At 39.6% G+C, this 26,125-nt stretch overlaps 1 protein-coding gene across 4 annotated transcripts in view; it reads right to left on the reverse strand.

Annotated features, from left to right (window-relative positions):
- Positions 1–25,427, reverse strand: part of lrpprc (leucine-rich pentatricopeptide repeat containing) — a 173,955-nt gene extending 148,528 nt beyond the window's left edge. Inside the window, exons 1-11 of one of the 4 annotated variants that reach the window (XR_009827284.1) lie at positions 25,158–25,427; positions 19,427–19,629; positions 19,213–19,335; positions 19,004–19,125; positions 18,789–18,847; positions 11,998–12,084; positions 11,809–11,935; positions 11,593–11,737; positions 8,545–8,699; positions 8,087–8,192; positions 7,892–7,999 (exon numbers count right to left, since the gene is read on the reverse strand). Coding sequence is in view for 3 of the 4 variants with exons in the window: in XM_062059047.1 (XP_061915031.1) it covers positions 7,892–7,999; positions 8,087–8,192; positions 8,545–8,699; positions 11,593–11,737; positions 11,809–11,935; positions 11,998–12,084; positions 18,789–18,847; positions 19,004–19,125; positions 19,213–19,335; positions 19,427–19,629; positions 25,158–25,336 (1,414 nt within the window). In the remaining variant the exon portion in view is untranslated. The remainder of the gene's footprint in view (positions 1–7,891; positions 8,000–8,086; positions 8,193–8,544; positions 8,700–11,592; positions 11,738–11,808; positions 11,936–11,997; positions 12,085–18,788; positions 18,848–19,003; positions 19,126–19,212; positions 19,336–19,426; positions 19,630–25,157) is intronic. The other 3 variants (XM_062059048.1, XM_062059047.1, XM_062059049.1) reach the window with 3 other exon arrangements.
- Between the last annotated feature and the right edge of the window lie 698 nt (positions 25,428–26,125).

Raw genomic sequence — 26,125 nt, forward strand, 5'->3', positions numbered from 1 at the left:
AGCTCCGGCCTCTCTGCCCGCTAGTGACACCTGTGGACAAAAAGTGACACGGCGCTTAATATTTCATGGGTCGTGCACAGTGGGGCGCATAATCCAAAGTGAATTCCCTCAGAGCGCTCGCATTTACATGAAATCAAGTCACTCCGCATCAGTCACATCACCTGCACCGCCTCCCCCCTCCGTGAGGCCGCCCTCCCTCTCCGTCCACACACCACACACACACACACACACACACACACACACACACACACACACACACACACACACACACACACACACACACACACACACACACACACACACACACACACACACACACACACACACACACACACACACAGGGAGTGTGTAAGAGCGAGCGGAGGGGAAGCGCCTGCATCATTCATGAGGGTTAAGGCCAACCAAAGAGAACTTTCTCCACTTTCCCTCCTTCCGTTTTACACTGCCATGACTAAATGGACGCCGCCTGTGTCTTAAGGAATGTGCGGTTAGGACTGCGAGTATGTGCGCTTTAAAGCCATGCTTTTTTTTTTCTCTCCGATCTGCCAAGTCAGGCGCTCAAGCATCTCACCGCTCAACCTGAGAAGCCGTCTCGACCGCACAAGGAGTCAATCTGCAGCGCCGCCGCGTTGGACGGAGCGCTTCCTCCTCCCTGCCAGCTCAAATGATGTCAATTAACTGACAGGGGCAAAATGCATCATTTATTAATCGCTGTAAAAAACCCCAAAGAGAGAAGAGCGGGCGTTTGGCATAAATAAAGCACTTAAAAGCCAAGCCGCTGCCGAAGACGCATTTGACAGCACGTCCGCTAACGAGTTGTGAATTCTGACAAGTCTCCAAATGTCAGCTATCTGTCACTGAGACCATTCTGACACAGTTCCTTCTCCTCCCCCTTTTGAGTTCATATACCGTATTTTCCAGACTATAAAGCGCACTGGTATTTAAGCCTCACCAACTAAATTTTAGAAGAAAAAAATATTTTTCCATTTATTAGCCGTAGATATATACGTTGTGAAATGAGTTATTTACACAAAGATTTTGAAAATGTTTATTTAGATAACTTAATTGTTTTCAAATGGTGCCTGTAAACACGACAGTAAACAGGCTGATGAATCAAAACAGAAGTCATCGTAATGGACCCACTAGCTGTGGAAGCTAGCCCTCCAATCAGCTAAACAGACTCAATAACTCCACAGTGACATATTGGTGAATTTACTGAGGAATTTGTGAAACAATACAAAAAGAATGGCATTCTGAGTTAATAATACCAACACAGAAACTCGTAAACGTGTTAGGATATTAGCTAAAGTTAATGTACGAATATGCATGAAAACACTCCTACATGGGACTGTTTAGTAAGTATGAACAGTTTTAGTTATATTGTAAAACTTACCAACGTTGCTTGGAGTGATGCATAAAGAATTTATACGAGGAGAAACACTATGGACGGCTGGAAGACAGGACTGCTCTTCTATTTCGCTTGAAATGTCTAGTCTAAACAGAAAGGCACTGCAGCACCTGCAGTGAGCGAACTCGTCCAAAAGATAGCACCATTGCACAAACAATGCACCATTTTGGTGTGTCTGCTTGTTTAAAAAAATAAGAACTACTTACATTATGGCCACCAGCAAAGAAAAATTGATATATCAGCCACACATTTTTATCAGCCACAGGGTTCAAAGTGTAGGAAAAAAGTAGTGGCTTATAGTCTGGAATGTATGTGAGCGGGGCCATTCAACGAAAAAATTAGCCAGCCATTAATATTGTCACAAAGTGAAAGTGGGGACAAAAAACAGGATGAGCTTCACCTGTCATTGGCAAAAATATTCAAATAACAAAAATGCTCAAATTTGGAACGATTTCCCTTGTGGATCAATAAAGTTTGTCTAAGTCTAAAAAGCAACAAGGGTCAAAGTCCCAGTTATTAGACAACTCACGATTCGATTACGATTCTTGGGTAGACAATTTGATTCATAATCCTTTGACGATTCAGATTCTTAATTCAAACTAATTCTCGCAATATTATTTAGTATACAAATTATAATGAAACCTGTCAAAACAAAAGCTCCTCTTGCCTGATGACATAGGACATATAACACACAGGGGGCAAGAAAATATATATTTTTTAGCAACCCTACTCGTTAAGGTCTATTTTTTGTGCTAATTCCTGACATTACTGTACAGTATTTCCTACAGGACTGCAATTTACTTGCGGCAGTGGCGCGTCGCGGGAATGACGACGTAATGATGTCATTATCAAAATTACATAATTGGCCTAGAGGCATGTGTGAAGGCTGGGTTAGGGGCTAGGATGTGGGTGTAGTTTCCTAATAAAGCCTTAGCTTGACGCTCCTCTACTTTCTCCTGCTCCCGCTTGCTGCGGCAACAACAAACAAAACTCCAGACGCTCCTCTTTGTTTTGTATCGTTTACTTGTCAACTTAATCCTTCTAAAACGTAAAACAATAACGACGTGGGAACAAATGAATGGCAAAATAAAGCGAGTTTGTTACAATAAGAAAGAGTTAGAAAAAGTAAGAGTAAGGTCAAAAAACTGAATTGATTAACGTGGACCCCGATTTAAAGAAGTTGAAAAACTTATTCGGGTGTTACCATTTAGTGGTCAATTGTACGGAATATGTACTGTACTCTGCAATCTACTAATAAAAGTTTCAAACAATCAATCAATCTGCGTGGCTCGATTCCACCATACCTGACTGCCATTACCCATAATACGTTGTGTCCAAACCATGTTACCACACAGATCCTTCCGCCATATATGCAATTAAACAGGTACATATTCTATATTCTATTAAAGGCCTACTGAAATGAATTTTTTTTATTTAAACGGGGATAGCAGATCTATTCTATGTGTCATACTTGATCATTTCGCAATATTGCCATATTTTTGCTGAAAGGATTTAGTATAGAACAACGACGATAAAGATTGCAACTTTTGGTATCTGATAAAAAAAAGGCTTGCCCCTACCGGAAGGAGCGTGACGTAGTCAGTTGAACATATACGCAAAGTTCCCTATTGTTTACAATGATGGCCGCATGAAGTGAGAGAGATTCGGACCGAGAAAGCGACAATTTCCCCATTAATTTGAGCGAGGATGAAAGATTTGTGGATGAGTAAAGTGCAAGTGAAGGACTAGTGGGGAGTTGAAGCTATTCAGATAGGGAAGATGCTGTGAGTGCCGGGGGTGACCTGATATTCAGCTGGGAATGACTACAACAGTAAATAAACACAAGACATATATATACTCTATTAGCCACAACACAACCAGGCTTATATTTAATATGCCACAAATTAATCCTGCATAAAAACACCTGCGTGTTTGTTACGCTAGCTCCTAGCTCCTCTGCTAGCTCCTAGCTCCATAGAACACGCCAATACAATTCAAACACCTGATCAACACACACAATCACTCAGCCCAAAAGACCGTTCACCTAACCCAAGGTTCATAAAGCTTATATATTTTTAAAAAGTTACGTACGTGACGCGCACATACGGTCAAGTTATCGAATGTTTAGCAGCCAAGGCTGCATACTCACGGTACCTAATATTCAGCTGGGAATGACTACAACAGTAAATAAACACAAGACATATATATACTCTATTAGCCACAACACAACCAGGCTTATATTTAATATGCCACAAATTAATCCTGCATAAAAACACCTGCGTGTTTGTTACGCTAGCTCCTAGCTCCTCTGCTAGCTCCTAGCTCCATAGAACACGCCAATACAATTCAAACACCTGATCAACACACACAATCACTCAGCCCAAAAGACCGTTCACCTAACCAAAGGTTCATAAAGCTTCTATATTTTAAAAAAGTTACGTACATACGCAAAAAAAAGTTGCGCACATACGGTCAAGCGATCAAATGTTTAGAAGCCAAAGCTGCATACTCACAGTAGCACGTCTGCGTCTTTGTCATCCAAATCAAAGTAATCCTGGTAAGAGTCTGTGTTGTCCCAGTTCTCTACAGGCGTCTGTGTATCGAAGTCAAAAGTCCTCCTGGTTAGAGTCTCTGTTATCAGAGTTCTTCCATCTTGACTGCATCTTTCGGGAATGTAAACAAAGAAGCGCCGGCTGTGTACTGTTGTTGCTGACTACGTTCGAAAAATACGTCCATTTCGCACCGACAACTTTCTTCTTTGCTTGCTCAGCTTCCTTCTCCATAATGCAATGAACATGATTGCAACAGATTCACGAACACAGATGTCCAGAATACTGTGGAATTATGAAATGAAAACAGAGCTTTTTCGTATTGGCTTCAATGTGGAAGGCATACCCGTGTTCGCCGGGCCACGTCACGCGCATACGTCATCCTCAGAGGCGTTTCGAACCGGAAGTTTAGCTGCAAATTTAAAATGTCACTTTATAAGTTAACCCGGCCGTATTGGCATGTGTTATAATGTTAAGATTTCATCATTGATATATAAACTATCAGACTGCGTGGTCGGTAGTAGTGGGTTTCAGTAGGCCTTTAAAGCAGTATAAAATAGTACTTCATCAAATTATTCAGACAAATGTAATAATTACAAATAAAGTGTACCTTATAATTATTCTAAGCATGCAATATATAAATTTTCGTATTATTTAAATAAAGTAAATAGTCCCCTTTTGGCTAAATAAACATACATCACCTCCCATGAAATGTAAATTAACTTAAACATCATTTAGGCTCCTACAGTGGGTGAGACTCTAACCCAAACCATGACAAAACGACATCATCAAATGTGCATATTTTGGCCTTGACGTGCGAACGTGTGTGTGGACGCTGTAGGAGAGCGGAATAAAGTTGCAGGATCTATTACAAACAAGACGGAGCTGCCTGTGAGTGTGTTTAGATGGGGGAGGGGCCCACAACAGCACCTGGTGCTCGTTGAGAAGAGCTATACGTGCTTTCATGTCAGCATTTCCAAAAGTCTTGAAAAGGAGTATCAATCAATCAATCAATTCCTTCATTGTCATAATAACACAAGTTATATATGTCAACAAGATTTTGTTGGAGCTTATTCTAGCACAGTCCTTCTCAAATAGAGGGGAACATGCTTTTTTGCCGTACCAGAATATGATGAAGCGTATGGCTTCACTGTAACCACGTTGGGAGATGGGGAAAGACTGGTGTGTTGTTTCCTTTAATGTCATTAAGCTTACAATGTTATGCAGAGGTATAGTTATAACAATTTTAAAGACAAATTATACTATTTATAGTCACGGTGGAGAGTGGGGGGGCAAAATATTTTCATTTTCCTACGGGGGGCATAACAGAAAATATTTGAGAAGCACTGGTCTAGCGGCAGAGAACTCAAAGGTTTTGATAATTCACTTAAGAAAGCGACTCTGGGTTGCAGAACTCCATGTGAAGCGAGAATGCAAATTTGATTGGCATGTTAGTGTCACATGGGGCGATGCGCTGGCTAGAAGCAGAAAAGTGCTGTGCCTTAATGTTGCTCAGAAGATAAGGTGACGACATATATGCGTATAACTTTTACCCTGTTTGCATTCACGCACAAAACGGGCTGCATGAATCATTTTGCAGGAGAACTTAATCGTTTTCAGGACAAACTTTAAAAAAACAAAAACATTTTCCACATGTTTTTCATGAATAGAAAATAGTTTGTTTACAGTTTGTATGTACATTTGCCAGGATGCATAGGAACCCTGTTATTAAGGTAAAACAAGGAATTAGGGGTCTACACTAAATATCGGACTGATAATTATCAGGCTCATATGATGCCGTACGTCATACTGATAAATAACATTAAAAAATACCTTGGATATTTTAAAACCGCTTTAAAGGGACGAGATTACTTGTACCGTGCTGGAAGTGGATTAAGGTGGGCAAGTAAAGCGCTCCTTTTTTCCTGTCGTTAACTTGTAGTAAAACGCTCATTGTAAACAAACGCCATGTTGGTTAATCATGTGGGACTTCTTCACGATTTCAGAGGAAGATATTTCGGAGGAGGAAAAAAAAATCCATATCAGTCACCTAAAACGCTACGACAGCGTTTAGAAAGAATAAAGACCCCTGTTGCTAAAAAAGCTGCCCCAGAGCCGGACGCAAAGAAAGGTGCGCACAAAGTGCAGTCAAATCTGAATTAGGCCTGGGCTATATGGCCTAAAAATAAAATCCAGATTTTTTTTCATTAAAAAAATGTGATTTATGATTTTTCACTACTTTTTAAAGAAACTAATGAATACAAAATGACACACAAGTTTTCTTTTACTTGAAAAAACATTTGTAGTTTGAAATGACACTGCATCTTACTCTTAGCAAAATTTGAATTTGAATAGTGTTGTTCTTTTTAAACCAGATGTAAATTGTACTTTTAATTTAATCATTTTCAAAGAACTAAATTAAGAGCTTCCTCTGGGAGGCGATACTTATGTCTTGAATAAAACACTACTGTTAACAAAAATGTAGCACTGCATATTGCCTGCAAATAAATCATCTACAACATTGATATTAATAAAGTGAAGAAACTTAAAATCTCTGTCTTAAATACTTATGAAAATAAGAATGTAGTATTCGACATTGTATACAAATAAATAAAGAAGTAAAATATTGATGGACCATGGTTTGAGTAAGTGGATAAATGCAGGCTTTTTCTTTGTATGTGCTGAAAGACTGCTTTAGTGATCGTTCTCCACTGTGCTTCTGTCTTTTCATACATGGTACCTTGTGTAAATTATTCCAGATTCCACAACAATAAGCTGCAGGTTGCGGGAGATTGTTTGTTTTTGCGGTCTAGTTTGCCCCGTAAAGTGCTGCTACCGAAAAGTTTCCCGGAGCAAGAAAGATATTTTATTTTTTTAAATTGTTGCAAAAAAAACATCAAAATGTATTGATAAAATCGATATATCGCCCAGGCCTAATCTAAAATAAAACCAAAACAAAACGTATGAATACGTTTGTTGATTATATTTATATAGTATATCTTGTTAAACAGGAAGTTATATGTATAGGCTTGAAAAAATATAACATGTGCATTGTCTATAGATGTTTCATGAATTTTAACATTTGGTAAATAACCTCTGTAAATATCCCGCTTTTATTGACGCCCAGTTAAGGTGAATAAACACTCCGCTATGATTACAGTATAAAAGAGTACACATCACAGTTATGAGTGTATTAAACAAATACATACACAATGGATGTACATACTGCATCTACTTCTCTATGTCAAAGATGCTTGCTGCTATAAAGGGCAATCTTCTAGTGATATGAGAGGATCGGTTTTAAAAGATTTGCCATTCATGTCTGAGAGCATTTCCTGAAAGTCAAGAGTCTTTTTTTGGAACGTGAGTGTGTGTATGTGTGTGTGTGTGTGTACAAAGGGAAGTTGGGACGTCCTCTAAAAGTTTGCCATCAATTCGCCCAGAGAGATGTTTGTTTCATCTCCTCTCGCTCAAATGCCCTCACGTAGGAGCGGGTGGTGGGGGTGGGATCAAATCTTTTTGCCCTTGGCTGGCCCGGTCTGGTGAAATCTGTCCCAGTTGGGTCGTGCGGACATTAATATTTGAGGTGGAGCGCTCTTTTAAAAAGCTCTTTCTGCTAACAAAATAGCGGCTGAGGTCATAATCCTCCCCAACCCCCCCCCCCGCCTGAATTGCAAAATATAACATTTTAAGGGCAAATATCATGCACGGTCTCAAAATAAAAACAAAAAAATAGTTGCTTTTCACATGGGACGTACTAACAGCTGGTAGGCGCCTTAACACACACATACTAGACTGAAATCACATGACAACCTCTGCACCACAACTAAACTTTTAACAAGATTTCTAAAATCAGTGGTCACAACATTAGGTACACAAAATAAGAACAAATAACTGTTTTTAAAACAGTGTATGTATGTGTGTGTGTGTTTACCAGTCGTGTTGTTGTCCTTGGCATGCTGAATCAGCAGGGGCCAAAAGTAGTGAGGTCTAATGGGGAAATTCTGTTCCTGCATCAACTTCATCAGCTCAAGAGACACATCTACACAAACAATACATACATTTTTTAAGGGGTAAAAAATGTGTTTGAAGAGTTCCGCATCAAACTGCAAAGGGAGGCACGCCATACCTATCTTCTTGGCCTCCAGAGTGCAAAATAGAGTGAAGCTGAACGGCTCTGCGTGCATATTGGAGTCCTGCAGCTCTTTGCAGTAGTGACTGATCTTCTCCAGCGGCTGTAACGCACAAAATTAATAAGTCGCGGGACAACAAGCAATAGCATTGACTACGCATTTCAAACTACTTCTGATGTCTTTAAGGGGTGTATATAAATATTGACATAAGTGGGTGTGTATACATTTTTAAAAATAGGGTTGCAAATGCAAAATTAGGATGGCTTTGTGCACAACCAACTCAACCCTTACCAATTAAGACTACGATGAAAATGAGCTCTTGGCTAAATGCTGTGCGCCCATCGATTCCTTGAAAAAAATGTCTCATGCACACGAATTAAGAAAAAAATACTCAAAACAATTTGAGCAGACCTGACTATGACCACCAGTACCCACTCCGCCCCATGTCAAGTACCGTGTCCATGTAGATGCAGTGCCTCAAGAAGAAGCTTCCAAAGTTTTTCAGTTCACCGTTGGGGTACGGATTCGGCGTGGAAAAGGTTTTCAGGATGGCGAAGGCCGTTTCGTCAAGACCCTGCGTGATGAGGCTCAGACACAAGTTCATCGCATCTGCAAAGAGGAAAGACAAAGGAATAAAAATCAACCTCGGAAGACGTGTGGCTGACCTCGTGCTTCCTTCTCCTGCGGTGCCGCTATATCACCTCAACATAATGCACACTTACTACCTTTTGTGATTACAGTAACAATTTACAACCATATAATAACTTGTGTTCTCCTCACTACAAGTTTTATGGTGAGATTGTAATAAAGCTTATGTGAGAGCTCGTGCCACTGCTAGTGCTGATTTAGACACACAGGGCGACACCACCTGACATTTATATTAGGGATGTTCCCTAATATTCTTTCGTATCTCTAGTTATCATTACGTATATGTATTGTTGCATTTGAACAACTGTATTGTTGATAATAAAGGTACATTATTGGTATTGTTCATTATTATTAGCGCTATTTCTATTAGTATCTGTATTGCTCCATTTTTAGTGTAATAATGCTCATTGTCATATCTGTATTATTATTATTTTTTTGACTAACTGCTTATTTGCTATCACTTTTACCGTCATATTTGTACATGTCGTATTTGCTGATGTTGCTCTATTGTTGTTGTGTTTGCTGTTGTTGTTTTTGTCTCTCTGTCCTATCCCCCTCTTGTCCCCACAATTTCCCCCTCTGTCTTCCTTTTTTTGTCTTTCTATCCCCTCCTGCTCCGGCCCGGCTGCACCAAATGATAATATAAATACATTTATTAAAGTCAAATACAAATAAGACAACAAGAGAAGTATCCTACACTTCTCTTTTGTAAAGTAAATCTGAACAGCCGATATGGGCATCTACATCAACTATATGATTTGCCTGAGAAGCTGGACAGGACAAAAAAAATAAATAAATAAATAAATAAATAAATAAATAAAAAAAAATAAAAAAGGGATGTTCCCATCAGGGTTTTATGTTGCAGATACCAATCATCCATGAGTGAGATCGCCCGATACCGAACATGTATTCACAGTAAAATGTTTAATTTATTGATGGTGAGTACGATTGACAGTTTTAACAATATAAACATAAAACTAGTTACTTATTCGCTTTCATTATATACAATTGTTTGATCAAAACAAAGTCAATAGGACACTAAACAAAAGCGAAAATTACTAATATTCTTTAAATCCTTATATTTTTGCCCTTACAAGAAGAACTTCACTTTTTTTTGGAATATTGCCTATCATTCACAATCCTTTTGTGAGACAAGCACACATACATACAGGTATGTTTTTCCTTTTTTTATGCATTCTAACTCGTGAATAAACGCTAGCAAAAGTCAGCTAACAATGGAGCACATGAAAGTCACTCTATTCCGCCCATAAAGCGCTTTAAAAACATCCAAAGCCTCCAACATTCTATTTACACGCTGTGAGTATACGGTATATGTAATGTAGTAACGGGCACATTCATAACATGTAATCTTTACATATTTTACTTTAGCATACGGTGGTGTATTCATTTCACAGACGCATCACAACGTTTGCGTTTCCATTCAACAACAACGATAAGATGACTACTCAAGGCAGACTTTATTAGAGACAAGAAAGACTACTTTGGGAAAAATGATGATCCAGAACCTTATATTTTTTAGCCTGAATATACAGAGGATGATCTAGTTTTTAGAAGCTGAGTGATAAACTGATCCAGCTTTAGTGAAACACTAAGCATCATGTAGCACTAGCAGTGTTGCTACGTACTCAACAAGAACTACAAACTATGAACATAATAAAACAATCACTTATTACAAAAACAATCACTTATTATAAAAAGCCCTTAAAATAACAATATCACTAATACTTGGTTATTATTCAGGTCACGAGATGTAAATGGAGTATTGACGGTTTATGGATGTTTTTTGTGGGCTTTATTGGCGCAATAGAGTACTACCATTAGCTGCATTGTTAGCCACCTCGTACTTATCGTACTTATTAAATGCATACAAAAAAGAAAAACGTGTGCTTGTCTTACATAGGGATTGTGAATATTAGGCAAAATTCCCCAAAAAAGTGCAGTTCCCCTTTTAAGTCCTTCCGTATCCACAGAATTATATCCTGATTTTGTAAACATTAACATAAACAAAATTGACAAAATTTAAATATCAACCTAATCCCTCTAGTATAGATCATATACTGATACTGGCACCACCAATTTATGGATCGATCCGACCTCCTCTTACGTGTCGTGTACTGACCGACAATGCTCTCAGTGTGCAACATGTTTAGCCTCATGCTGCAGTGGTAATGATACCTGAAAATGATACTTAAGATACTAAAAAATGCAGTTTAGTTGTCATAATGGAGGAAATTACTTCAGGGGAGCAGCTCCACACCTTCTATGGAGACACATAATTAGCTAGTAGCCGCTTGTCAGCCGGGGCACTAAACATAAATACAGTTTCAGCCAGAGTGGATCGGCATTAAACAGCAATGTCGTTCTTTTTCACAAAAATCAGCCGATACGGATTGGCACATCTCTAACTTACAGTATATCACCTTCCACCTGCATCATTTCATTAATGCTTGCTGTATTACTATGACGTGCATGCTGTGCTTCATTTTGACAGACCTTGGGTAAAACAGAAGGCTGTTCTGTAAAAAACAGCAAATGGGCTGGTATTCCCAGGAATACTTGTTTTCATAAAAAAAGCCAAAAAAGAGAATGACCTGCTAGCACTTGGCAGTGTTTGATAGTTCATTTTATAAATCGATAAAGCTGTTTATACAAAAGCTGCAAAGCTTTAAAAATGTTTGTTCCCTTACCATACCAAACCATTACCTTAAAACTGAAATATATACTGGCATGTGATTAAGACACACCGTGACACCCTGCTAAAAAAGCATGTTTTGCCTATTATAGTTGTGCAGACACAGGACATTGGGTCAGTAGCTGTTGAGTGTGTGTGCACCTGGAATGTAGCCCCTCTCCTGCCTCAAGTGCTCCATCATTTCAGGGACATGCTGCTGATGTCCAGCCTTGGCCAGCGTGAAGATCACCTGCATGAGGTCTCGGTCCACCAGACTGATATTGGCACTCTCCGCCTCCTCAAGGGTCTGACAGGGAGATGCATCATCGTTGACGTAAATATTAAAGGGTGATATGTGAACTGAATAAACACACACACCTTCTTCAGACTGTCCAAGTCCCCCTTCTCAGCGTACCCATTCATCAGTGATACATAAGTGTCAGGACCAGGGTCAATTCCAGCTCCCCGCATGACCGACAGGATGTTCTTTGCACTCTCTAGGTCGCTGAAACACAGATATGATATTTAACATGTATTCTTTGGAGCATGAGCGCATCAGGTACTCACCCTGAGCGGGCGTGGCCTGTTACCAGGCTGTTGAAAACGGCTTCGGTGATGGGGAGGTCTTTGCTCTTCATGAAACCCAGAATGGCGCTGAAAAAGAAGGGACATTTGAAATGTGAAAAATAAGTTAAAACTAGAAGCAGGCAGGAAGCAATCAGATGACAAAATATCGAGAACGATCAAGTTTCAATTGGTTCTAGGGTTTTCACCACACCTTATGTCGTGTTATCACAAAAAAACATGAAAAGTCAAGACTATGGATGTAACGATGACCTGTATTAATAATATAAAATATAATTAATAATGATAAAACTACTTAAGGTTAGTATTACCATTTCAAATTAAGATTATCGTAAAACCGGGACTAAAAACCACAATTTGATAAATTCACCGTGATACTACTCATATGCGCATATATATCAGTGCCACAAATTTGTAGCTGGAAACTAGTGGACGAATCGCTAACTAGCCTAAATGCTCACATGAACACAAGACACATTAACATCTTTCCCCATTACAAACATTATACCCCAATATAAACTAATATAAAAACATTATTGTGTGAGCAACTAAACTATCCAATTGTGCACATTATACCTGCAAGCTGTGCTCTCTTAGAACAGAGTGGAAAACATGAGGATATATTGCATCTGTTGTCTAACTAGTTTTTATATAAAGCTTGGTTAAAGGATCGTAGTGTGCATAATAAGTACTTTTGAGCACATAAAAATACTACGATAATTATGATTACGGGATCATTTTGGTTGCAATAACTGTGAAACAAAATTTTATATCATTCACGTAAGATTATCGTAAAACCGGGACTAAAAACCACAATTTGATAAATTCACCGTGATACTACTCATATGCGCATATATATCAGTGCCACAAATTTGTAGCTGGAAACTAGTGGACGAATCGCTAACTAGCCTAAATGCTCACATGAACACAAGACACATTAACATCTTTCCCCATTACAAACATTATACCCCAATATAAACTAATATAAAAACATTATTGTGTGAGCAACTAAACTATCCAATTGTGCACATTATACCTGCAAGCTGTGCTCTCTTAGAACAGAGTGGAAAACATGAGGATATATTGCATCTGTTGTCTAACTAGTTTTTATATAAAGCTTGGTTAAAGGATCGTAGTGTGCATAATAAGTACTTTTGAGCACATAAAAATACTACGATAATTATGATTACGGGATCATTTTGGTTGCAATAACTGTGAAACAAAATTTTATATCATTCACGTAATCCTTTGAGAACCTCAGTGAGCTCAAGTCTCTCTTTTATTAGTTTTGAAGGCATAATCTTTAGAGACAAATTAGGTCCAACTTGAAATTGAACCACTTTGGTCAGTTAGATTGAGTGATTAACTTAAAAGGGGTTATACTATGATTTTTTTTCTACATTTAAAAACACTTCCTTGTGATCGATATATGGTGTTTTTTTAGTCCAAATTTTGCCTAATTTATGTCTTACAGATGGTCTCCAGACCGCTTTCTGGCCGTTTTGTGGGCGGTCTACGTGCCCCCACTTCGACCGCCTCTTCTCCCCGCCAGCCATGTTGTAGTTTTTAGCGCTTCCATACAGGGTCAACTGACTGATTTAAGTGCAAACTATACGCTACTTTGTATTAGAAATGGCAGCAGCAGAGGATGCATGTGCATGTACGAGGCGGACTCACGCAAAGCACTTTGGGTGAATTTCTATCATATATAGACATATCCTCTGACATCACAACTGGGGAAAAATGTGACAAGTTGTGCAAATTCCAAACGGCTCGTTTTGACCAAGTATGAAGGAAGGCAATGTTGTTTTGTAAATATCTCCACTGTGCCTCTATAGTTTTTTCGGGACTTATGCAGATCCCAAAGACATAAAATCAGGTACCAATAGGTAGGAAACGTTGGTTGCATAATAGGTCCTCTTTAAGAGATTTAAAAGGGGAACTGAACTTTCTTTTGAATTTCACCTATCGTTCACAATCATTATGAAAGACATAACGGATGTATTTTGTTTTTCAAATATAAACATAAATAAAAGTCTGCTTACAGCGGAACTAATGGGAGGTCCTCTATACCGCTCATAAAATCCAATAAATAACCAACCAAAAAGTTCCAACAATTTACATTTACATTTCGTGATTTGAATATTAACCAAGTAATAGTGATATTGTCATTATAAACGCTAAGCAGACAAACTATATCCCTAGGTTTACATCATCGAGTGGTCTGCTGCTTCCTCGCTTCCTCTAAGTTTATTCTAGATCATAAATTATACCTCTCACCTGGAAAGTAGATGCCTGAGGATATAATCCGACAAGTTTGTACACTTTGACAGCCATTTAGGATCTAGAACAGACTAGAACGACACAAAAAGATGCTTGATCCCAACCCAAAGCCCCCACCCGGTTTCTTCGCGAGGATTATGAGACATTCTTCATCTAAACGGGAATATATGAACATAATGACAGCAGACCATATACAGTAAGTTATGTTTTATTACGTTTGTTGGCTCTCATAAAGTCTGCAGTGAATAATAATCAGTGATGAAGAAAAAAAAGCAAACCTGATGCAATTTTTAAATAAATGTGCTGCGTATGCTTATAATGATCAAAATACGTAAATATTAATGTCATTATAAATGTGCTTGTTACTACATTACGTATATACCGTACTTACATCATGTATATAGAACCTTAATGGGGGTTTTTGTAAGTGCTTTATAGGCAGAATTGAGCGACTCCCTTAGGCTCCATTGTAAGCGAACTTTGATCGCATTTATTTAAAGTCTAGAATGCATTAAAAAAAAAAAACATCCCTCGTCATGCATTGTCATAATGATTTTGAGTGATAGGCAAAATTGCAAAAAAGTTAAGTTCCCCTTTAAGGAGCTGGACGAAGTAGCTATGGAGAGAGAAGTCTGGGCTTCCCGGCTTAGGCTGCTGCCCCCGCGACCCAACCTCAAATAAGCGTAAGAAGATGGATGGATGGTACCCTTTAGGAGTATTTTTATAATTGTATTGTTGTTCTTATTAATTTTAAAGTTTTATTATTAGTTTTTAAATGTCTTAATGACCTTGCGCTTTATCTATCTGACCTGCTTTTACCGTAATGACGCTCGCGGATACTGAGGTCCTCTGAAATTGGCCTTTTAGCTTTACCAAATACCAGAACAAAAAGCAACGGTGAGGCGGCATTTAGCCACTATGGTCCCCATCTGAGGACTGCAGAGAGCGTTGAAATGAAAAAAAAGTTAAAGGCTGAAGACCTTTTTAACCAGGTTTTTACTGATCATCCTAAACTCTTAAGTTTTTTATTATTTTATTGTGTGGTTTTCTTTGTCAATTATTAATATCCCTACTATTATTCTCTCAATGTTATGTTTTTATGATCAATTCATCCATTTACTACCGCTTGTCCCTTTCGGGGTCGTGGGGGGGTGCTGGAACCTATCCCAGCTGCACTAGAGCGGAAGGCGGAAAAACGGTGCGCAGTGGCACAGGGGTTAGTGCATGTGCCTCACAATACAAAAGTCCTGGGTTCTAGGTCTTTCTGTGTGGAGTTTGCATGTTCTCCCCGTGACTGCGTGGGTTCCTTCCGGGTACTCCGGCTTCCTCCCACCTCCAAAGACATGCACCTGGGGATACGTTGATTGGTAACACTAAATTGGCCCTAGTGTGTGAATGTGAGTGTGAATGTTGTCTGTCTATCTGTGTTGGCCCTGCGATGAGGTGGCAACTTGTCCAGGGTGTACCCTGCCTTCCGCCTGAATGCAGCTGGGATAGGCTCCAGCACCCCCGCGACATTAGAAGGGACAAGTGGTAGAAAATGGATGGATGGTACTTTAAGACCTGTCCTCTGATTCCATATCGCTCCAATGTATTGATTAAGATATCATAATTATTGGTGTCAGATGCTTTAGTTTGATCCATAAATACTGCTGCTGCACATTGTTTACCATCTATTGCATTGGTTATCTCTTTTGTTATTTCGAATAATGCCACCTGCGAGTGTTCCACATTTGTTTATGAATACGTCCTATCTGTTGTTGAATATTTTTTCAATGATTTTCGAAAATTGTTGAAGTAAAGAAACAGGTTTGTAATTTGTAAACTGGTGTTTGTCTCCAGTTTTGTACATCAGTACAACTTTTGCTTTTTTAATTTAATCAGGGAATGTTCCAGTTTAAAATGATAGCGGATATACATCAATGGTTCTGAGATTCCTTCAATAACTATTTTTATCACTTTAATAGCAATTCGGTGACAGTCAGTTAATGTCTTGGATTTATATTTCTTTACAATTTTGATTATTTCCTCTTCTGTCACATTATTGAGGAACATGGAGCTTCTATCTATTGTGTCATTGAAGTCCTCAACTTATCTGTTTTATGGAATGATTTGCTCTTGATTGGTACCAATATTTACAAAGTAGCTATTGAAGTGTTCAACTACTTCGTTCATTTTGTGATTTTGTTTTGGTTTCCGTCTAAAATGTATTGAGGGTAATCCTTCCTAGCACCATTTTTAATGACGCTATTTAGTATGACCCATGTTGCTCTTGTGTTGTTTTTGTTTAATAATTTACTGTAATATTATTTTCTAGATGTTGGTGTTATGCTGGTTAGTTAGTTTGTTCCTATACTTTTTGTACTTATTTTCTGCATCTATAGATCTGTTTTATAAATGTTTTATATAATGAAATGTTTTGTTTCATAAATTTTTCAGTCCCTTTGTCATCAATTGTTGATTGTTCTTTCTTTCGCTATTTTTTAAAGAGTCGTTTCCATGGACAATGTTAGTCATAAAACCTCATGAACGTATTAAAATAATAACCATATGCTTTGTTCACATCATTTTCACTGTACACTGTCCCAGTGTTGTTCTCTCAGATCATACTTCAAAGAGTTTATACTTTCCTCTGAGCATAGTCTTTGAAATGCATTTTTGTCTTCCATGTCTTCTACCCTAACCCTATCTTGTAGTCTCCATCCAAGATTGTGAAAACTGGTAAATGATCACTGATGTTGCTTATTAGCAGCCCACTTGGAACAATATTATCAAAATCATATGTGAAAATATTATCAATAAGCATAGCACTGTGACTCGTAATTCTGCTTGGTCTTGTGATTTTTGGATATAAACGTATACTATAAATCATATCTATGAAGTCAACAATATTCTTCTATCCCCACATATAAAGATTACCTGGTCTCTTATTTCTGTAAAAGTTATGTTAATCCAGTCCTCAAACTTTTTAATACTTGACTTAGGTGTTCCACAGATACAACTGACTAATACAATTTAGTTTTTTTCATGACATATATCAATTGTTATGCATTCCAAGAGACTATCAATGACATGTTTTCACCACTTTGTAATCCAGATGTTTGTCCACATACAGAGGTACTCCGCCTCCCCTCTTGTTATTTCTGTTGATGAAGTTCAGTTCATATCCTTCCAGGTCAAAATCCCTTTCTTTCTCCTCCTTATTCCAGGTTTCTGAGATCGCAATTACTTTAAAAGTTTCCTTGAATTGTTTCAGATATTGTTGAATGTTGTTGTACTTTAAATACAGACTTCTGCTATTGATGTGAATAATTGATAGTTTGTCGACGTATGTAATATTCCTTTTATGTTGTTCTGCAGTGTAGCAGGAGCATTTATTGTTAAAATGAGAGAAAACGTTTGTGTCCGGTTCTATGTCCTTCTCAAAGTCTAGTTGGTTCATGTCCTATTGATTTATTGTCCAGGTGTACTGTTAAAGTTAAATCTGTCCAGATCCTCCATGCTTCTTACTGCCAACACCTTTGCTTCCTTCGGAGAGTCATTCATTCAGTTAGATAAATATATTACAATTTGTTACCCAGGTGTGCTGTAGTTTTTGCTGTTTTCTTAGGTGTCTTGCTTTTTTAGCGATGTCTGCATTCTTTTTCATAGGATGGTCATTCACATAGACATTAGTTCCTTTCAGTTTGCGTCCCTGTTTTAAAAGTGCGATTTTATTCTTTCTATTCACAAGCCTCATTATGATAGCAGGTTTGTCGTTGTTTTTCTCGGGCAGCGGGTGACAAAACTCGATGTCTTCCAGGTCCATCTTTATTCCTTTGCTTCGGAAGAACGATGCCACCTGTTGCTCCGTCGAGTAGGTTTCTTCCTCTACGGCCTCCCCGCTTGTCTGTAGCCACAGCGCTCGGCTTTAAATCCAGTCCAGAAATGATCACATCATTTATCCAGCAATATTGTTCTAATTGTCTACTTTTTATACCAAATCTTGTATGCGACAGTCCCTTTCTGCATTCTGGAGGTGCAATGATTTTACCTCCTGCAGAAGACGGAGGAGCTGCTTTTGCTGCGTCTTGACAGCAGTCACATCCTCGGACAATAAGTCAAGAGGGAGTTCTTTATGTCTTCGACTTCTTCAGTCAAGGTGGTTCTTTATGGTGGCATAATGGTAATCACCCAGGGCGAACATTGAATGTCTGATTTGACAATCAGCTGTCCGACACGTGTCAACTGTCAGCACCGTTTGGCTGGCTGTATGTTGCTCAGCAGCAAAACCACAGTAACTTTAAGCCAGGTGGAATTCTCGGTATGCCGATAAGCAAAAATATATACAAAAAAGGTTTTCTTTTAAGGTCCGTGATCCAATATCGTTAGCCAGTAAGGCCAGAAAATGGGTGTTTTCACAGCGGTTGAAAACACAGACTCAATGCTCGACTGGACAGGATAGGAAGTGACGTGAGGACGGTTAATGAGTACAAACATGCTTTGCTCACCTGGCGCCTTGTATGTCTCCAGTTTGGCAGTAGGCAGTAATGAGCCTCTGGTAGGTAACCTAAGAAGACAAATACATAAGATATACTTTTTAGGATAGGATCGATTTGTATTCATACTACAATGAGGAAATGACTGAATTTCATCCAATTTAGAAGATGTGAAAAACAGGGGCATAACATCTGTAACAGGTGAAGATGTGGTTCCTTTCGCTCACTCGATTTGGCTGGAGCTTGGCGACCTCCATCTTGTCTAGGAAGTCCATAGGCGAGAACCTGAACTCATTCTGCAGGTACACTTTCAGCAAGGCGTTGTAGTGACTCACATCATAACGTGCACCTTGGGCAAGATGATAAGAGCACAAATCTGTTGCTGCAAGCGCTTTCTAACAAAAACGAGCCCATCACAGTGTGGCATACTTCTCACCAAGTTCATTCAGTCTTCCCCAGATGCGGTGAGCCAGATGTGTGCGCTCCTGCAGAACCATCTCTGGGAGCAGGGTGCCGCAGCTTCGCAGCAGCAACAAAGCCTGGTTACTACTTGGGTAACCTACAAATAACAGAGCTATCAATTATTGATCTATTTATGCATTAAATGTATTCCTGGGGTACTGATCCGAGTACACACACAGTGCTTATACCTTCCCTGCAGACGCCGTGGAAAATGCGCAGCAGCATGGTCTTGGTGATGCGACCAGTCCTCCTCACGGAGTTGTCCAGCTTGGCCAAGGCCCAGTCGAAGTGTTGGGCTTGCCTGGACAGAAGCGCATTGCTGACCTCATCCTTATTCTCCGTGGCAACAGAGTAGCTGCGCACACAAACTGCTGCGTGCCGCCCGGCATGACTGGAGGGAGACGAGAAACAACAGCAACTGCAGCAAAATCGCATTTAATCACAATTGTTTGACCCGAGTCAAGAAATAGGAGCTGTTAGTTGGGCTACAAACACGCAAGTTTGAGTCTAACCAACCTTGTAGACTTCCGCAGGAAAGGGCAGAAAAAACACCCTCCACTTTTAATTCATAACAATCTCGTAGAAAAGGTCAAACAATTCAAATTTTTAGGGGTGAACATAACAAAAGATCTAGGCTGGGACATTAACACTCCTTCTACTGTCGGAAAGGCCCAACAACGTTTTTGTTTTTTTTAAGGAAACTAAAATGCGCAAACATTCCGCAGAAATCAATGGTAAACTTTTACAATTGTGCCATCAGCAGTGTCCTAACTTATGGCTTTTTAGTGTGGTTTGCTAGCCGCACTAAAGCGAACCAACAGGCCCTCCAGCGAGTGGTTAAAGCGGCGGGGAAAATTACAAGGATAATACTCCAAGAGATGAGTGCCATGTACACAGCTCGCTGCCTAAAGCGAGTACACAACATCCTGAAGGACAGATACCACCCAGCACATGGCCTCTTCAACCTGCTACCTTTTGGAAGGAGGTATAGATCGATTTGCGCCAAGACCACCAGAATGTCTCACAGTCTGTATCCCCAGGCTGTGAGACTGCTAAATGAACAGCCTGCCCCGGACCATCTTATTACCTCACTCTTCACCACCTCAATAATTGTGCTCTGGACATTGCATTGCTGCAACATCAACGTAACACCCATCAGACATCTGACTGTTCCCACCCCCACGCCCCTCTATTGGCGATCTTATTGACAATGCTAAACTGTAAACTAGGGTCAACCTGCACATCAATGCAGTTTCTATGCCGCTAGACAAAGCTCAAACTAAATCTCGTTGACATGTATGACTTAAGTGTTATCAAGACAATGACAATAAAGGAATTAATTGATTGATTGAACCAAGTCAAACAATGAAGTAGGGCTGGGCGATATATCGATATACTCGATATATCACGGGTTTGTCTCTGTGAGATATAGAAAATGACTATATTGTGATATTCGAGTATACGTTCTCACACAGTTGCTTTTAGCTGCGGGCATTACACTACATGCGTTTCCCACTCTTTCTTGTCTCTCCTTCTCACAGAGACTTAAAACAAGCGCACCTTCTTACATACGACACATGTGCAACGTCACTAAGGCTGAAACGACGCGTCGACGTCATCGGTTACGTAAATACGTCGACGCCGTTTTTGTGCGTCGACGCGTCGCATATTTACGTCACACTACCGTCATGGCGGACCGCACAGCAGACGGTGCGAGCGAGGGGGAAAAAATCACGCCAAAAGTCGTCAAAAGTGTGGGAGTATTTCAATACACGGCCTAATGTTGTTGTATGCACACTGTATCGAGCGGAAATGGCCTATCATAGCAGCACAACGGCTATGAACGAACATTTGAAAAGAAAACCATCAACCATCAACTAGTCAATCGTCCGCGTGAGCATACGTTGTCATCATTACACAAAAACATGAATGTGTCATTTGTATCTGCTAGAGGTGTAACGGTACGTGTTTTGTATTGAACCTTTTCGGTACGGGGCTTTCGGTTCGGTACGGGGGTGTACCGAACGAGTTTCTAAGCTAAAGCTAAAGTCTTAACAAGCTGCTTTGCTCCTTCTGCTTCTGTCTCAGCACGCAGCATTGTCCCACCCACACAACCATCTGATTGGTACACAGAAAGCGTTATCAGCCAATCAGCAGTGCGTATTCAAAACGTTACCAGCCAATCAGCAGTGCGTATTCAAAACGTTACCAGCCAATCAGCAGTGCGTATTCAGAGCGCTTGTAGTCAGCGCTTCAGCGTCGAGCAGATAGGTGTTTAGCAGGTGAGCATCAGGCAGCAGATTCTCCCCAAATGATAATAAACACCTCCCAGTCAACTACTAGTAACATCACTATGAGCCCGTTGACCTTCTAGAAACTTAAACTGCAGCTCAGCTCACTCGCAGTCCTGGCTTGAGGTGAAGGCTAATTACCTCTCAGTTCCAGCCACATCGACCCCTTCTGAGCGCCTATTTTCAGCTGCTGGGAATATTGTAAACAAGAAAAGAACCAGAGCATGTAGACATGCTAACCTTTCTTCATTACAACTGTTAGTCACTCACTGGAATGAGTAGAATTGGTTATGGTGTACTGTGTTGGACTGGATGTTTATTTTGCACATTTTAAAAGCAATACTTAATGTTTACAGTGCTCCAGAATATTTAGATTGGCACTTTTTTGTATTGGATGTTTATATTTATTTTTGCACATTTTAGCAAATAAGCAATACTTTCACTTTTGTTGAAATGTTTACACTGTTGTTACAGAATATTTTGTTTTGCACTTTTTTGTATTGGATGTTTATCTTTATTTTTGCACATTTTAAAGCAAAATAAGCAATACTTTTACTTTTGCAATGCTTATACTATCCATCCATCCATCCATTTTCTACCGCTTATTCCCTTCGGGGTATACTATTGCAGAATATTAAGATATGCACTGGATGTTTACTTTTATATTTGCACATTAAAAAGCAAATAAACTACTTTTAATTTTGTTAAATGTTAAAAGTTTTAAATGTTTACATTGTTACAGAATATTTAGTCATGTTGTTGTCAATGTTGACTGAGTGGCCATACTTCTTTTTTTTGTAAATAAAAGCCATGCCTTTTGAAAAAACGGGCCTACATTTATTTTTTCATCTTCATTTTAAATAAAAAAATAATCGTAAAAGGAAAAATAATCTATAGATTAACCGATTAATCGAAAAATAATCTATAGATTAACCGAAAAAAATAATCTATAGATTAATCGATAGAAAAATAATCGTTAGCTGCAGCCTTAAACGTCACACGCTCCCGCGGACCACACAAGTAGCGACATGGTAACGTTAGCTGTGATGCTAACGGTGCGGTGCGGGTGGTAATACGAGAGAGAAGGTGCGAATCTGGTAACAAATGAAGGAAGAATTAATTCCCAAGAAAAACAGCACTGGGTGCATCGTCTGGCGGTGGTTTGGCTTCAAGCGGGAAGATGTTGAACAATTATGCGACAAAAGCGTTGCTACAAAAAGTAGCAGCACTGCTAATGTAGCATCATTTGAAAAGTCACCCGCTAGAGAATGAAGAGTACTTACTCCGCATGTCAACATCTCCTTTCGGTGCCACACCAACGTAACTATTTCCAGATCAACACCGTATGAAAAAAATAGTCAACAACAGAAGGAGATAACGTCCGCAGGAACCTACCACATAGCGAAGGACATACACTATTTGATTCCCTATTATGCAGCTAATTTTTATTAGACACTTATTGAAATATCTTGTGTGACATCATGCACAAAAGTGCACTTTATTTGTTTTAAACTATTGTAGTGGCGTTCTGTACAAAAAGTGCACTTTAATTTAGTGTTTTGATATGTCATCTTAGTGACATCATGGACAAAAGTGCACTCAGAGCTTGTTTTAAAATGTCTCTGACAATCTTGCACTTTCTGTTTTGGAAATGACATGAATGTTTGTGTCACTGCTTAATAACTGTTTAATAAATTGACTTAGTTGTGATTTCCCTCTCTGCATGTAAGTTTACTAAGCATATATTAATGAAGTATGAACAAGAATGTTTTAATGTAGACACATAGAATCATCATACTGCTGTGATGATGTGCATCAAGTGTTCATTCAAGGCTAAGGCAAAATATCGAGATATATATCGTGTATCGTGACATGGCCTAAAAAATATTGAGATATTAATAAAAGGCCATATCGCCCAGCCCAGGGGTCGGCAACCCGCGGATCTTTGATCACTCTGATGCGGCTCAGCTGCTTACTTGCCGACCCTCCCGATTTTTCCGGGAGACTTCCGAATTTCAGTGCCTCTCCCGAAATTCTCCCGGGGTAACCATCCTCCGACTTTCACCAGGACAACACTAGTGAGGGCAAACTTACAACCTGTCGTCGCGTCAGCTTTTTTCACCGTACTATCTGCGTGGCGGCCCAGTCACATGTTTGGAGTTTTTTTGCCTACTTACGTAAGTGACTGCAAGGCATACTTGGTCAACAGCCATACAGGTTACACTGAGCGTGGCGATTTAAACAACTTTAACACTCTTACTAATATGCGACACAATATGAACCCACACCAAACAAGAATGACAAACACATTTTGGGAGAACATCCGCACCGTAACACAACATAAACACAACAGCACAAATACCCAGAATCCCATGCATTCCTAATTCTTCCGGGCTACATTATACACCCCCGCTACCACCAAACCCCGCCCACCTCAACCGACGCACGGAGAGGGGGGGGGGGGGGGGGTTATGTTGTGTTACGGTGCGGATGTTCTCCCAAAATGTGTTGGTCATTCTTGTTTGGTGTGGGTTCACATTGTGGCGCCTATTAGTAAGAGTGTTAAAGTTGTTTATATCGCCACCCTCAGTGTAACCTGTATGGCTATTGACCAAGTATGCCTTGCAGTCCCTTATGTGTGCAGGCAGAGGCCGCATACAACATGTAACCGGGCTGGCACGCTGTTAGTACAGACTGTAGAGGGCACTAATGGCAGTGCCATCACGGCACGCCCTTATTAGTGTTGTATGGGTGGAAATCAGCAGACATTCGAAAGGATAGTAGCCCTGAATTACGGGAATCTCCCTGGAAAATCGGGAAGGTTGGCAAGTATGACGCTGTCAAGCGCCATTCATATAAAACTCGAGGGCTGCACTAACATTAAATTTTCACATTAAGGTGCGGGCCGCAAAATAACATCTCACGGGCCGCGTGTCTGAGACCCCTGGTTTATACATAGCGACATTTTTAAAAAAAAACTTTGTATGCAGTGTTATTACATTTTAAATTTCAAAAGAGTTTTGAGGCTCCCATTGTTTTCTTTAATTTGTGAAACGGGTCAAAATGGTAAAGGTTGCCGACCCCTGGCCCAGCCCTACAATGAAGGCGTGCCAACAGCTGTGACCTTGACATGGACATCACAAGCCCATTACAGTGACCTTCAGCTGGAATTCATCTGACATAAGCATAGTTTGTGATGGATCATGAGATGCTGGATGTTACAAAATCACAAGTATGCTTAAACATTAATTACTCTGGTTTATCAAATACCATGATGATGCACCATGGGATGTATGGAAGATGCACTTTAATTCAGGGATTTGAAAATTTAAGAACAAATGTAAAATACCCAAGTTATTATCAAATTACGTATCAAATGGAATGTTACACAACGTATCCCAATTATCTAAGAGGGAGACACTTTTATATCACATTAAAGAACGCAAGCACGTTAATGACAAAGTGACTTATAATAACAAGCATACCATTCTACATTTAAAGAGTGTTCCACACTGTTAAAAAATATATATTTAAGCATGTTTTATGCCTGTCATTAAACCTCAATGACATCTGCGCATCATGCTAACGCGTGGATGGTGGCTACGCGAGCTAGCGGGTTACGTGATACCTGCAGGTGCCTTCCACGCCGGGGCGGCTCTGCCGGCTCAAAACTCCCGTCCTGTTCACGCTGAGAGCACCGCTGTACAGACGACTTAGCGGCGGCCCGGTTCTTTTGGTCCCTGTGATTTGAAGCAAGCCCGAAGGGGTCAACTTCAGTAAGCGGGCTGATCTCAAGAGCGCGGCCATGTTTGCTGTGGCAGGGCGAGAAGAACGAGAGGGCTTCCGTACCACGTGACCCAGAAACACCGCGAGACTTCTTATTTTGACGTGTGGTGTTGCGTCATTGGTTGCCGGACTAAATGAACGCTGATGAACAATGTCAATATGTGCCTCCCTCTCATAAATCCTAAAAAAAAACAATGTATAATAAAAGTAATAAAAAACCCCAATGTATAATAAAAGTAAAACATACATTTTCTAATTGGCTTTACGGTTTCAAATTATCAATTAAAATTACCATGAATTGACTAACGTGGACCCCGACTTAAACAAGTTGAAAAACTTATTAGGGTGTTACCATTTAGTGGTCAATTGTACGGAATATGTACTGTACTGTGCAATCTACTAATAAAAGTCTCAATCAATCAATCAATATTTAAAAATGGTTAAAAGTACTAAAAGCCCTTATATCACATGTGTCAAACTCAAGGCCCGTGGGCCAGATCTGGCCCGCCACATCATTGTATGTGGCCCGCGAAAGCCTGGGAAAAGGGTGTGTTAATAAAATACTTTTTCTTTTTTTTTTCTACAAAACGCAGATAATTATTTCAATTTTGACAGGAAAAAATGCTAATCTTTTCAACGTTATTATGTAATAATGCCAAATATTACATTATTATATGGTGTTACAAAAATATGTTAGTAAAGATAAAAATAACCAGTTGAATATTTGCTTGTCACGTGATCAGAAACACAGTGAGACTTCTCATTTTGACGTATGGTGTTGCGTCATTGGTTGCCGGACTAAATGAATGC

This window comes from Entelurus aequoreus, linkage group LG09 (genome assembly GCF_033978785.1).
Source record: "Entelurus aequoreus isolate RoL-2023_Sb linkage group LG09, RoL_Eaeq_v1.1, whole genome shotgun sequence".
NCBI classification, from domain to species: Eukaryota; Metazoa; Chordata; class Actinopteri; order Syngnathiformes; family Syngnathidae; genus Entelurus; species Entelurus aequoreus.